The sequence below is a fragment of the Anser brachyrhynchus genome (assembly GCF_964034855.1).
Source record: "Anser brachyrhynchus genome assembly, contig: SCAFFOLD_484, whole genome shotgun sequence".
In the NCBI taxonomy this organism is placed as follows: Eukaryota; Metazoa; Chordata; class Aves; order Anseriformes; family Anatidae; genus Anser; species Anser brachyrhynchus.
Genome location: NW_027663837.1, coordinates 24,067 through 36,352, shown reverse-complemented (window position 1 = coordinate 36,352; position 12,286 = coordinate 24,067). Strand labels below are relative to the sequence as shown.

Below are 12,286 nucleotides of genomic sequence, written 5' to 3'. Positions count from 1 at the left end.
CAGCTATGGGGCTGGGGATGCTGTATAGGGGCTGCTGTGGGGCTGGGGGTGCTGCATAGGGGCTGCTATGGGGCTGGGGATGCCTCGTGGGGGCTGCTATGGGGCCGCTGTGTCGCTGGGGATGCTTTATAAGGGATGCTGTGGGGCTGGGGGTGCTGCATAGGGGATGCTGTGGGGCTGGGGGTGCTGCATGGGGGTGGTGTGGGGCTGGGGATGATGCATGGGGGATGCTTTAAGGGCTGCTGTGGGGCTGGGGGTGTCACACTGGGGCTGTTTAATCCTTGGGGGGGGGTCCCGTGGGACCACACCGGGGGGGCGTCCAATGCCTTTGCTGCTGGTGGGGGCTTTGGGGCAAACGCCCCTGGTTCTGGGGGGGGTGGGGGGTCACCCCACGGGGGTCCCACAGGGGGGCCGCGACCCCCACCCCATTCCCTTCTCCACCCCATTGCCTCGTCCAGGCTGCGGTTCCTGCTGGGGGGCCGCCACGGGGACTTCCAGTTCCTGCCCCCCCCCGGGTACTCGCCCTGCGCCGAGGCGCTGCTGCCCCGCGAGCGCCTGCGCCTGGAGCCCATCAAGGCCTACGGGGGGCAGGGGCCCGGCGCCCGCTGCCTGCTGGGGCCCACCCAGGCCCTGCCCCACACCGCCTTCACCCCCTGCCCCGTCGACACCATGCAGGTGGGGGGCCGGGGGCGGCGGGGGGGGGGAGGGGAAATGGGGTTGGGGGGCTAGGGGAGGTAGCTGGGGGGGGGGCTTGGGGATGGGTTTCGGGGGCTGGGGGAATGGGGGAAATGGGGCTGGGGTTGGGGGGCTTGGGGGCTTGGGGGGGAATGGGGGAAATGGGGCTGGGGTTGGGGGGCTTGGGGGGGGGAATGGGGGAAATGGGAATGGGGTTTGGAGCTGGGGGGCTTGGGGATGCTCAGGGGAGGGGGTTGGGTGGGGGGGGATGGGGTTGGGGGGCTTGGGGAGGGGGGAATGGGGGAAATGGGGCTGGGGTTTGGCGGCTGGGGGGCTTGGGGAGGGGGGAATGGGGGAAATGGGGCTGGGGTCTGGGGTCTGGGGGGCTTGGGGATGCTCAGGTGATGGAGTTGGGGGGGGGAATGGGGTTTGAGGGGCTTGGGGCTGGGGTTTGGGGGCTGGGGGGCTTGGGGAGGGGGGAATGGGGGAAATGGGGGAAATGGGGCTGGGGTCTGGGGTCTGGGGGGCTTCGGGAGGGGGTTGGGGGGCTTGGGGACGCTCAGGGGATGGGGTTGGGTGGGGGGGAATGGAGTTGGGGGGGGGGAGAAGGGAGGGGATTTTGTCATTGTCCCCTCCCCCGGGTGTTTTTGGGGTCCCCACGGCCGTTGCCCCCCCCCCCCAAGATCGTGCTGCCCCCCCACCTGGAGCGCATCCGCGAGAAGCTGGCCGAGAACATCCACGAGCTGTGGGCCCTGACCCGCATCGAGCAGGGCTGGACCTACGGCCCCGTGAGTGCCCCCAAACCCCCCCCCCACGCCCCCCCGCAGCCCCCCCAGGCTCCTGCTGACCCCCCCCCCCCGGTGCCCCCCCCAGGTCCGCGACGACAACCAGCGCCTGCACCCCTGCCTGCTCGACTTCCACAGCCTGCCCGAGCCCGAGCGCAACTACAACCTGCAGATGTCCGGCGAGACCCTCAAGTGAGGGGGGGGCCGGGGACCGGGGGGGGGCCGGGGCTGAGGTTTGGGGTCCCCCCCCCCACCACTTGTGTCCCCCCCCCCCCCCAGGACGCTGCTGGCGCTGGGCTGCCACGTGGGCATGGCGGACGAGAAGGCGGAGGAGAACCTCAGGAAGATCAAGCTGCCCAAGACGTAGGGGCGCGGGGGGGGGGGGGGGGTCTCCAAATGGGGGGGGGCCTTTAGGGGGTCTTTGATTGGGGGGGGGACCCCTTTGGGGTATGGGTTTGGGGGGGGGGGGTCCTTTAGGGGTCTTCGATTAGGGGGGAACCCATTTGGGGTATGGGTTTGGGGTGTTCTTGGGGGGGGTCTCCAAATTTGGGGGAGGTCCCCATTTGGGTTTCCATTTTGGGGTGTCCTTAGTGGGGTCTCATTTTGGGGGGTCTCCAACCGGGGGGGTCCCACTTGGGTTCCCAATCTGGGGGCGTTCCCCAGCAGGGTCTCCAACTGGGAGGGGGGGGTCCCTATTTAGGGTCAAATCTCGGGGTGTCCCTTTGGGAGTCCCCAGCTTGGGTGGGGGTCCCCATCCCAGCCCCCCGCTGGGAGGGGGGTGTCCCCGGGTGGGGTGGGGGTCTCCCAGCCGTGCCCCCCCCCCCCCAGGTACGTGATGTCCAACGGGTACAAGCCGGCGCCGCTGGACCTGGCGCACGTGCGGCTGACGCCGGCGCAGCTGACGCTCGTCGACCGCCTGGCCGAGAACGCGCACAACGTGTGGGCGCGCGACCGCGTGCAGCAGGGCTGGACCTACAGCATCGTGCAGGTGGGGGCCCCCCCGCACCCCCCCCCCCCAGCCCCCAGCCCCGGAGCTGCGTCCCCTGGTGTCCCCCTGTGTCCCCCGGCGTCCCCCCGGTGTCCCCCGGTGTCCCCGTCTCGCCGTGCGCACGGCGGCGGCGTCCCCGATTTCCCTGGCGTCCCTGTGCCCGTGGTGGCATCCCCACCCCCCCCGTGTCCTCGACCTCCCCGGTGTCCCCTTGTCCCCCGTGTCCCCATGTCCCCGGTGGTGGTGTCCCCGCGTCCCTTTCCCCATGGAAGCGGTGTCCCCAGTGTCCCCATGCTCACCGCATCCCTGGCACTACGGTGGCGATGTCCCCATAGCCCCGTGTCCCCATTCCTCTAGCGGTGGTGTCCCCGTATCCTGGTGTCCCCATACCCCCAGTAGTGGTGTCCCCATGTCCCCATACCCACAGCAGCAATGTCATGTCCCCATGTCCTGGTGTCCCCATACCCACAGCAGCGGTGTCCCTGCGTCCCTATGTCCCCGTATCCCCGTGTCCCCGTACCCCCGGTAGTGGTGTCCCCATGTCCCTGTACCCACAGCAGCGGTGTCCCCATACCCCTAGCCGCAGCATCCCCGCCGTCCCCGTGTCCCCACACCCACAGCAGCGGCGTCCCCGTGTCCCCACACCTCTAGCAGCAGCATCCCCCACGTCCCCCTGCCCCCATGCCTCGTGTCCCCGTGTCCCCACCCCCGTGCCCCCGTCCCCAGGACATCAAGAACAAGCGCAACCCGCGCCTGGTGCCCTACAACCTGCTGGACGAGCGCACCAAGAAGACGAACCGGGACAGCCTCTGCGAGGCCGTGCGCACCCTCATCGGCTACGGCTACAACATCGAGCCCCCCGACCAGGAGAGCCGTGAGCGCTGGGGGCGCTGGGGGTGCTGGGGGTGCTGGGAGAGACTGGGGGCACTGGGGGTGCTGAGGGCACCAGGGGTACTGGGGTGTACTGGGGGCACTGGAGGCACTGGGGGCTGCTTGGGGGCACTCTTTTGGGGCAAAGAGGGTGTAGGGTGCCCATTGGGGATGTAGGGCGCCCTTTGGGGTGCTGCTTGGGGACACTGGGGGCCATTTGGGGACACTGGGTGTCCTTTGGGGACACTGGGGGCCATTTGGGGACACTGGGGGCCATTTGGGGACACTGGGGGCCATTTGGGGGCCGTTTGGGAACACTGGGTGTCCTTTGGGGACACTTGGGGCCATCTGGGGACACTGGGGGCCCTTTGGGGACACTTGGGGCCATCTGGGGACACTGGGGGCCCTTTGGGGGCCGTTTGGGGGTGCAGAGGGTGCCGGGTGCCTTTGGGGGCCCCCCCGGGGGGTGCTGACGCCCCGTTGCCCCCAGCCGCCCAGGGGGTTGCCGCGGGGGCGCCCCGACAAGATGCGCATCTTCCGGGCTGAGCGGAGCTACGCGGTGCGCAGCGGCAAGTGGTACTTCGAGTTCGAGGCCGTCACCACCGGGGAGATGCGCGTGGGCTGGGCGCGGCCCCACGTGCGCCCCGACATCGAGCTGGGCGCCGACGAGCTCGCCTACGTCTTCAACGGGCACCGGGTGAGCCCCCTGCTGCCCCCTGTCGCGCCTTATCGCACCCCTATCGCCCCCTCTCGCCCCTTATCGCACCCCTCTCGCCCCCTCTCGCCCCCCCGTCGCCTACTGGGGAGGGCCTAGGTGGGTGCCCCCCCCCCCGTCCCCAACGCTCCGGCCCCGCAGGCGCAGCGCTGGCACGTGGGCAGCGAGCCGTTCGGGCGGACGTGGCAGGCGGGCGACGTGGTGGGCTGCATGATCGACCTGGCCGAGAGCCACATCACCTTCACGCTCAACGGCGAGGTGCTCATCAGCGACGCCGGCTCCGAGCTGGCCTTCAAGGACTTCGAAGTGGGCGACGGTGAGCGCGGCGTGATAACGCCCCCCCCCCCCGCCCCGTGTGTCGCGATAACCCCCCGGTGTGCCGTGATACCCCCCCCGTGTGGCGTGACGGCATTCCCGTAGGCCATGTCCCCCATATGTTGCGGCCCTCCGATATGTCACGACACCCACCCTCTATATTGCAATCTCCCTTCCGTGTCACGACCCCCTCCCCTATGTCACGACCCCCCCCATGTGCCGCGATCCCCCTCCACATCGTGACCCCCCCCATATGGCATGCGACCCACTCCCTATACTGCGATTCCCCCCGTGTGTCACGATCCCCCTTCCACGTCGTGATGCCCTCCCATATATCATGACTCCCCCATATACTGTGACCCCCCCTCCCCCTTCCAGGTCGCGGCCCCCCCCCGACATGTTGCGGCCCCCTCCATATGTCGTGGCCCCCCCTTCCATGTCACGGCCCCCCCATATATCATGACTCCCCCCATTATATCATGACCCCCTCCTTATGTTGCAATCTCCCTTACATGTCGAGACCCCCCCCCCAATATATCACGACCCTCCCCTGTATGTCGTGACCTCCCCCCGGTATATCGCGACCTCCCCCCGCTATATCGCGACCTCCCCCCAATATATCGTGACCGCCCCCCGGTATATCGTGACCTCCCCCCCAATATATCGTGACCTCCCCCCCAATACATCGTGACCTCCCCCCAGTATATCGTGACCTCCCCCCAATATATCGCAACTTCCCCCCCAATACATCGTGACCTCCCCCCGGTATATCGCGACCTCCCCCCGGTATATCGTGACCTCCCCCCGGTATATTGCGACGTCCCCCCGGTATGTCGCGACCTCTCCCCGGTATATCGTGACCTCCCCCCGGTATATCGTGACCTCTCCCTGGTATATCGTGACCTCCCCCCAATATATCGTGACCTCTCCCCGGTGTATCGTGACCTCCCCCCGGTATATCGCGACCTCCCACCAGTATATCGCGACCTCCCCCCAATATATCGCGACCTCCCCCCGGTATATCGTGACCTCCCCCCCAATATATCGTGACCTCCCCCCGGTATATCACCACCTCTCCCCTGTATATTGCGACCTCCCCCTGGTATATCGTGACCTCCCCCCCAATATATTGCGACCTCCCCCCGGTATATCGTGACCTCTCCCCGGTATATCGTGACCTCCCCCCCAATATATCGCGACCTCCCCCCGGTATATCACCACCTCTCCCCTGTATATTGCGACCTCCCCCCGGTATATCGTGACCTCCCCCCTGTATATCGTGACCTCCCCCTGGTATATCGTGACCTCCCCCCCAATATATCGCGACCTCCCCCCGGTATATCGTGACCTCCCCCCCAATATATCGCGACCTCCCCCCGGTATATCACCACCTCTCCCCTGTATATTGCGACCTCCCCCCGGTATATCGTGACCTCCCCCCTGTATATCGTGACCTCCCCCTGGTATATCGTGACCTCCCCCCCAATATATTGCGACCTCCCCCCGGTATATCGTGACCTCTCCCCGGTATATCGTGACCTCCCCCCGGTATATCGCGACCTCCCCCCCAGTACATCGTGACCGCCCCCTGGTATATCGCGACCTCCCCCCGGTATATCGCGACCTCCCCCCAATATATCGTGACCTCCCCCCGGTATATCGCGACCTCCCCCCAATATATCGCGACCTCCCCCCGGTATATCGTGACCTCCCCCTGGTATATCGCGACCTCCCCCCAATATATCGTGACCTCCCCCCGGTATATCGCGACCTCCCCCCGGTATATCGCGACCCCCCCTCATGTCGCGCCCCCCCCCCGCCCCCCCAGGCTTCGTGCCGGTGTGCAGCCTGGGGCTGGAGCAGGCGGGGCGGCTGAACCTGGGCCAGGACGTGGGCAGCCTGCGCTTCTTCACCATCTGCGGGCTGCAGGAGGGCTTCGAGCCCTTCGCCATCAACACCAAGCGCCCCCTCACCCTCTGGTTCAGCAAGAGCCTGCCCCAGTTCGCCCCCGTGCCCCCCGACCACCCCCAGCTCGAGGTCAGCCCCCCCCCCACCCCCCCCACCCGCCCCGGGGCTGGGGAGGGGTGTGTGTCCCTCAAGGGGTCCCCAGTAGCTGTGGGGTCAGGCGTGTCCCCGTAGGGTCCCCAACACCTCTGGGGTCCTGTGGTGGGGGGAGGCGCGGCCCAATGGGGTCCCCAATGCCTGGGGGGGGGGGGGATACACCCCTATGGGGTCCCCAGTACCTGGGGGGGGCTGTGGTGGGGGGATGCATGTCCCTATGGGGTCCCCAATACCTCGGGGGGGGGAGGCGTATCCCTATGGGGCCCCCAGTGCCTATGGGGCCATGTGGTGGGGGGATGCACGTCCCTATGGGGTCCCCAGCACCTACGGGGTCCCCAATACCTGTGGGGCCCTGTGCTGGGGGGGCGCATGCCCCTCATGGGGTCCCCAATGCTTACGGGTCCCCGTAACGGGGTGACACGTCGCCACGGGCACCCCAATACCCACAGGTCCCTATGGTGGGGGGACGCCCAGCCCCATGGGCCCCCACTGCCACCCCCCCAGCCCCTTGATGCCCCCCGCCCGTGCCGTGACCCCGTGTCCCCGGGGGGGGGGGGTCCCGTAGGTGACGCGGATGGACGGGACGGTGGACGCGCCGCCCTGCCTGCGCCTGTCCCGCCGTGCCCCCGGCCCCCCCGCCGCCCCCCCCGAGCTGCTGTTCCTGCGCCTCAGCCTCCCGGTGCAGTTCCACCCCCGCTTCCGCTGCCCCCCCGGCACCACCCCCGCTGCCCCAGGCCCCCCCCGAGCCCCCCGACGACGCCGGCCTCGAGCCCCTCTCCGAATTCGAGCGCCTCCGACGCTCGGCCGGCGCCCGGCCCCCCGAGGGCGAAGGGGAGGGCGAGAAGCCCCCCGGGGGGGGCCCCGCGGCCCCGGCCCCCCGCGAGCAGCCCCGCGGGGAGAACGAGAAGGATGCGACCACCGAGAAGGGCAAGACCCGGAGGGGGTGAGTGTGTGGGGGGGGAGACCCCTTGGGTGCCCCCCTGGGGGGTCTTGGGGGTGGTGGGGTGCCCTAATATGCCCCCCCCCCCGTGGTCTGCCCCCCCCCCCCCCCCCCCAGGTTTCTGTTCAAGGCCAGGAAGACGCCGTTCGCGCCCCCCCCGGCGGTGCCCACCGTCCCCCGCCTGGAGGAGGACGTGGTCCCCGACGAGCGCGACGACCCCGAGGTCATCATGAACACCACCACGGTACGGGGGCGGGCAGCCCCCCCAGACCCCCAGCCCTCCCTTCCCCCCCCCCCCCCCCATTCTCATGTCCCCATCCCGTTCCCATGTCCCCGTGGTCCCCATCCTTGTGCCACCACGTCCCTGTCTCATTCCCATCCCCCCGAGGTCCCCATCCCTTCATCCCCATGGTCTCTGTCCCCACGGTCCCCATCCCTTTGTCCCCACGGTCCCCATCCTTTCATCCCTGTCCCCATAGTCCCCATCCCGTAGTCCCTGTCCCCATAGTCCCTGTCCTTCTGTCCCCATCCCATATTCCCAGTCCCCATGGTCCCTGTCCTTTTGTCCCCATCCCGTAGTCCCTTGTCCCCGTGGTCTCCACCCTTTCATCTCAGTCCCCGTCCCTTCATCCCCATGGTCCCTGTCCCTACGATCCCAACGGTCCCCGTCCCTTCATCCCCGTCCCCACGGTCCCCATCCCAACCCTTTAATCCCTGTCCCCATCCCTTCATCCATCTCTGTCCCTTCGTCCCCATCCCTTTGTCCCCATGGTCCCCACGGTCCCCGTCCCTTCGTCCCCATGGTCCCCATCCCTTCGTCCCCTGGTGTCCCCCCGCCCCGTGGCGCGCCCCCCACCCCCCCGCAGCCCCCCCCAGCAGCTGTGTGCCCGCAGTACTACTACTCGGTGCGGATCTTCGCGGGGCAGGAGCCCTCGTGCGTCTGGGTGGGCTGGGTGACCCCCGACTACCACCAGCACGACGCCGCCTTCGACCTCTCGCGCGTGCGCACCGTCACCGTCACCATGGGCGATGACAAGGGCAACGTGCACGACAGGTGCCGGGGGGCAACGGGGGGCTGGGGGGGGGGGCACCGAGGGGCTGGGGGACGTGGGGACGTCATGGGGCTGGGGGCACCGAGGGGGACACCGGGGGGCTGGGGGCACCGAGGGGCTGGGGGCATCGAGGGGGACACCGGGGGCCTGGGGGCACCAGGGAAATGGGGATGTGGAGGGGGACGCTATGGGGTTGGGGGTATGGGGACATCGAGGGGGACACCGGGGGGCTGGGGGACATGGGGACACTGAGGGGGACACTATGGGGCTGGGGGCATTGAGGGGGGGGCACCATGGGGCTGGTGATGAGTGGGGGGGGGTCACCTTGGGGCTGGAGACATGGGGATACAGGGGGTCTGGGGACGTTGGGGGGGACACCATGGGGCTGGGGACGTGGGGGGCACCCCCTATTCTCTCCCCCAACACCCAAATTCCTCCTCCCGACACCTCCATTTCCCCCCCCCAAATCCCTCCCAATTCTCCCTCCAACACCCCAGCCCCCCTCAGTTACACCCAATTTCCCTTCCAACACCCCCAATTCCTCCCCAACGCCCCCAATTTCCCCCTTATTCCCTCCCAGTTCCTCCCCCCAACACCCTCAAATCCCTCCCCGTTCCCCCCCCAAACACCCCAATCCCCACCCCAACACCCCAAATCCCCCCCTAACGCCCCCGTTTCCCCCCCCCCCCCCCAGCATCAAGCGCAGCAACTGCTACATGGTGTGGGGGGGGGAGTTCGCCAGCAGCACCCCCCAGGCGCGCGTCAGCCACAGCGACCTGGTCATCGGCTGCCTGCTCGACCTGGCCACCGGGCTCATGACCTTCACGGCCAACGGCAAGGAGATCAACACCTTCTTCCAGGTGGGACCCCCCCCCCGAGTGCCCCCCCCATCCCGGGGGATGCCCCCCACCCCGCTGACCCCCCCCCTTTCTCCAGGTGGAGCCCAACACCAAGCTCTTCCCCGCCGTCTTCGCCCTCCCCACCAGCCAGAACGTCGTCCAGTTTGAGCTGGGCAAGCTCAAGGTGCCCCCCCCCGGGACGCCCACTGGGGGCTGGGGTCCTTGGGGGGGGGGGGCGGAGGGGGAAGGTGGTCCCGGGGCCTTTTGGGGTGGTAATGGGGGGGGTGGTGGAAGGGGGGGGGTAAGGGGAGGGTCTGGAGGGGGTCTGGGGGGTGTTGCAGGGGGTCTGGGGGGTGTTGGGCGGGGTTGGGAGGGTGTTGGGGGGTATGGGGAGACCCTGGGGGTGCTGGTGGGGGGGTGTTGGAGGGGTCTGGGGGGTGTTGGAGGGGTCTTTGGGGTGTCAGGAGGATCTGGGGAGTGTTGGTGGGGGTCTGTGGGGTATTGGGGGGGGGTCTGTGGGGTATCGGTGGGGATCTATGGGGTATCTTTGGGGGGGGGTCTGTGGGGTATTGGGGGGGATCTATGGGGTATCTTTGGGGGGGGGTCTGTGGGGTATTGGGGGGGATCTATGGGGTATCTTTGGGGGGGGTCTGTGGGGTATTGGGGGGTCTGTGGGGTATTGGGGGGGATCTATGGGGTATCATTGGGTGTCTGCAGGGTATTGGGGGGGGGGATCGATGGGGCATCACAGTGGGTCTGTGGGATATCAGCGAGGGTCTACGGAGTCGGACCCGGCTCCCTGGTGCCCCCCGCCTGGCTGAGCCCCCCCCGCCCCCCCCCCCCCGCAGAACATCATGCCCATCTCGGCCGCCATGTTCAGCAGCGAGCGCAGGAACCCGGAGCCGCAGTGCCCCCCCCGGCTGGCCATCCAGCTGCTGGCCCCCGTCACCTGGAGCCGCATGCCCAACGAGTCGCTGGCCGTCGACACCGCGCGCATCAGCGAGCGCCACGGCTGGGCCGTGCAGTGCTCCGAGCCCCTCGTCATGATGGCCCTGCACATCCCCGAGGAGAACAGGTCGGGGACACCCCCAAACCCCCCCCGGGGGAGCCGGAGTCTCTCCCCAGGTGTCCCACCCCAAGGTGTCCCTATCCACGGGGTCCCCAAGTGTCCAATCCCTGGGGTCCCCAAGTGTCCCACTTCCAGGTGTCCCTGTCCTTGGGACCCCAGGTGTCCCACCCCTGGGATCCCCAATTGTCCCACACCAAGGTGTCCTTATGTATGGGGTCCCCAGGTGTCCCACCCCAATGTACCCTACCCCTGGGGTCCCCAGGTGTCCCTGTCCTTGGGACCTGAGGTGTCTCATCCCTGGGGGCCCCAAGTGTCCCTCCCCAAGTGTCCCGCCCCAAGGTGTCCTTATTCCTGGGGTGCCCGTGTGTCCCCACCTCAATGCACCCCACCCCCGGGGACCCCGGGTGCCCCTGTCCTGGGGACAGATGGTGTCCCATCCCTGGGGTCCCCAAGTGTCCCACCCCAATGTACCCCATCCCTGGGGTCCCCAAGTGTCCCACCCCAAGGTGTCCCTATCCACAGGGTCCCCAAGTGTCCTATCCACTAGTGTCCCTGTCCTTGGGACCTGAGGTGTCTCATCCCTGGGGTGCCCGTGTGTCCCCACCTCAATGCACCCCACCCCCAGGGACCCCGGGTGCCCCTGTCCTGGGGACAGATGGTGTCCCATCCCTGGGGTCCCCAAGTGTCCCACCCCAATGTACCCCATCCCTGGGGTCCCCAAGTGTCCCACCCCAAAGTGTCCCTACCCATGGGGTCCCCAAACATCCCACCCCAACGTCCCCCATCCCCGGGGTCCCTAAATGACCCCCCCCCCTCACCGTGCCCCCCTCTCCCCCCCCCCCCCCCAGGTGCATCGACATCATGGAGCTGTCGGAGCGCCTGGACCTGCTGCGCTTCCAGTGGCACACGCTGAAGCTGTACTGCGCCGTGTGCGCCCTGGGCAACAACCGCGTGGCGCACGCGCTCTGCAGCCACGTGGACCAGGCCCAGCTCCTCTTCGCCATCGAGAGCCCCGAGCTGCCGGGGCCGCTGCGCGCCGGCTACTACGACCTGCTGCTGGCCATGCACCTCGACGCCGCGCAGCGCGCCCGCGCCTCCATGAGCGCCGAGTTCATCATCCCCATGACCGAGGCCACCAAGAGCATCACGCTCTTCCCTGACGGCAGCCGCGTGCCCGGCCCCCCCGGCGTGGGGCCCAGCGCCTGCCTGCGCCCCCAGCCCCATTTCGCCGAGCCGTGCTTCGTGCTGGCGGCGGGCGGCGGGCGGGCGCCGCTCAGCCCCGGGGTGCCGCTGGGCGCGCTGGGCGCTCGGGCCATCCGCATGCTGGCCGAGGCGGTGGCCGGGGGGGGTCCCCACGCCCGGGACCCTGTGGGCGGCAGCGTGGAGTTCCAGCTGGTGCCGGTGCTGAAGCTGGTGTCGGCGCTGCTGGCCGTGGGCGCGCTGGGGGACGCCGACGTGCGCCGCGTCCTGCGCATGATCGAGCCCCGCGTCTTCGGGGAGCCCCGGCGGGAGGCGGCGGCCGGCGAGGAGGAGGAGGAGGAGAGGGAGGAGGAGGAGGAGGAGGAAGCACGGAAGAAGGCTATTGAGGCCGGCGAGCTGGAGGAGGAGGAGGAGGACGAGGGGCTGGAGGAAGGGCTGCTGCAGATGAAGCTGCCCGAGTCGGTCAAGCTGCAGGTGAGGGGACCCTACCCGGGGGTGGGGGTGTGGTCCCCGTCCTTGGGGTCCCCGTGCCCCCCGCTGACGCTGCGGCCGCAGATGTGCAACCTGCTGCAGTACTTCTGCGACCGGGAGCTGCAGCACCGCGTCGAAGCCATCGTGGCCTTCTCGGAGCGGCACGTGGAGCGGCTGCAGCACGACCAGCGCCGCCGCTACGGGCAGCTGATGCGGGCGCTCACCATGTCGGCCGCCGAGACCGCCCGGCGCACCCGCGAGTTCCGCTCGCCCCCCCAGGAGCAGGTGCCCCCCCCCGGCCTGGGG

General features: G+C 68.9%; 1 protein-coding gene across 1 annotated transcript in view; it reads left to right on the top strand.

Moving 5' to 3' along the window:
- LOC308186760 (ryanodine receptor 1-like) overlaps nucleotides 1–12,286 on the top strand; it is a gene marked incomplete at both ends in the record, with an annotated part of 52,230 nt that overhangs the window by 15,881 nt on the left and 24,063 nt on the right. The window contains 19 exon segments of the mRNA XM_080608933.1: nucleotides 459–675; nucleotides 1,359–1,463; nucleotides 1,549–1,652; nucleotides 1,740–1,823; nucleotides 2,289–2,448; nucleotides 3,175–3,322; nucleotides 3,809–3,822; nucleotides 3,824–4,015; nucleotides 4,175–4,349; nucleotides 6,177–6,385; nucleotides 6,975–7,130; nucleotides 7,132–7,352; nucleotides 7,467–7,593; nucleotides 8,243–8,403; nucleotides 9,096–9,261; nucleotides 9,338–9,424; nucleotides 10,089–10,315; nucleotides 11,158–11,983; nucleotides 12,065–12,265. Coding sequence (XP_080465059.1) covers nucleotides 459–675; nucleotides 1,359–1,463; nucleotides 1,549–1,652; nucleotides 1,740–1,823; nucleotides 2,289–2,448; nucleotides 3,175–3,322; nucleotides 3,809–3,822; nucleotides 3,824–4,015; nucleotides 4,175–4,349; nucleotides 6,177–6,385; nucleotides 6,975–7,130; nucleotides 7,132–7,352; nucleotides 7,467–7,593; nucleotides 8,243–8,403; nucleotides 9,096–9,261; nucleotides 9,338–9,424; nucleotides 10,089–10,315; nucleotides 11,158–11,983; nucleotides 12,065–12,265 — 3,580 coding nt within the window.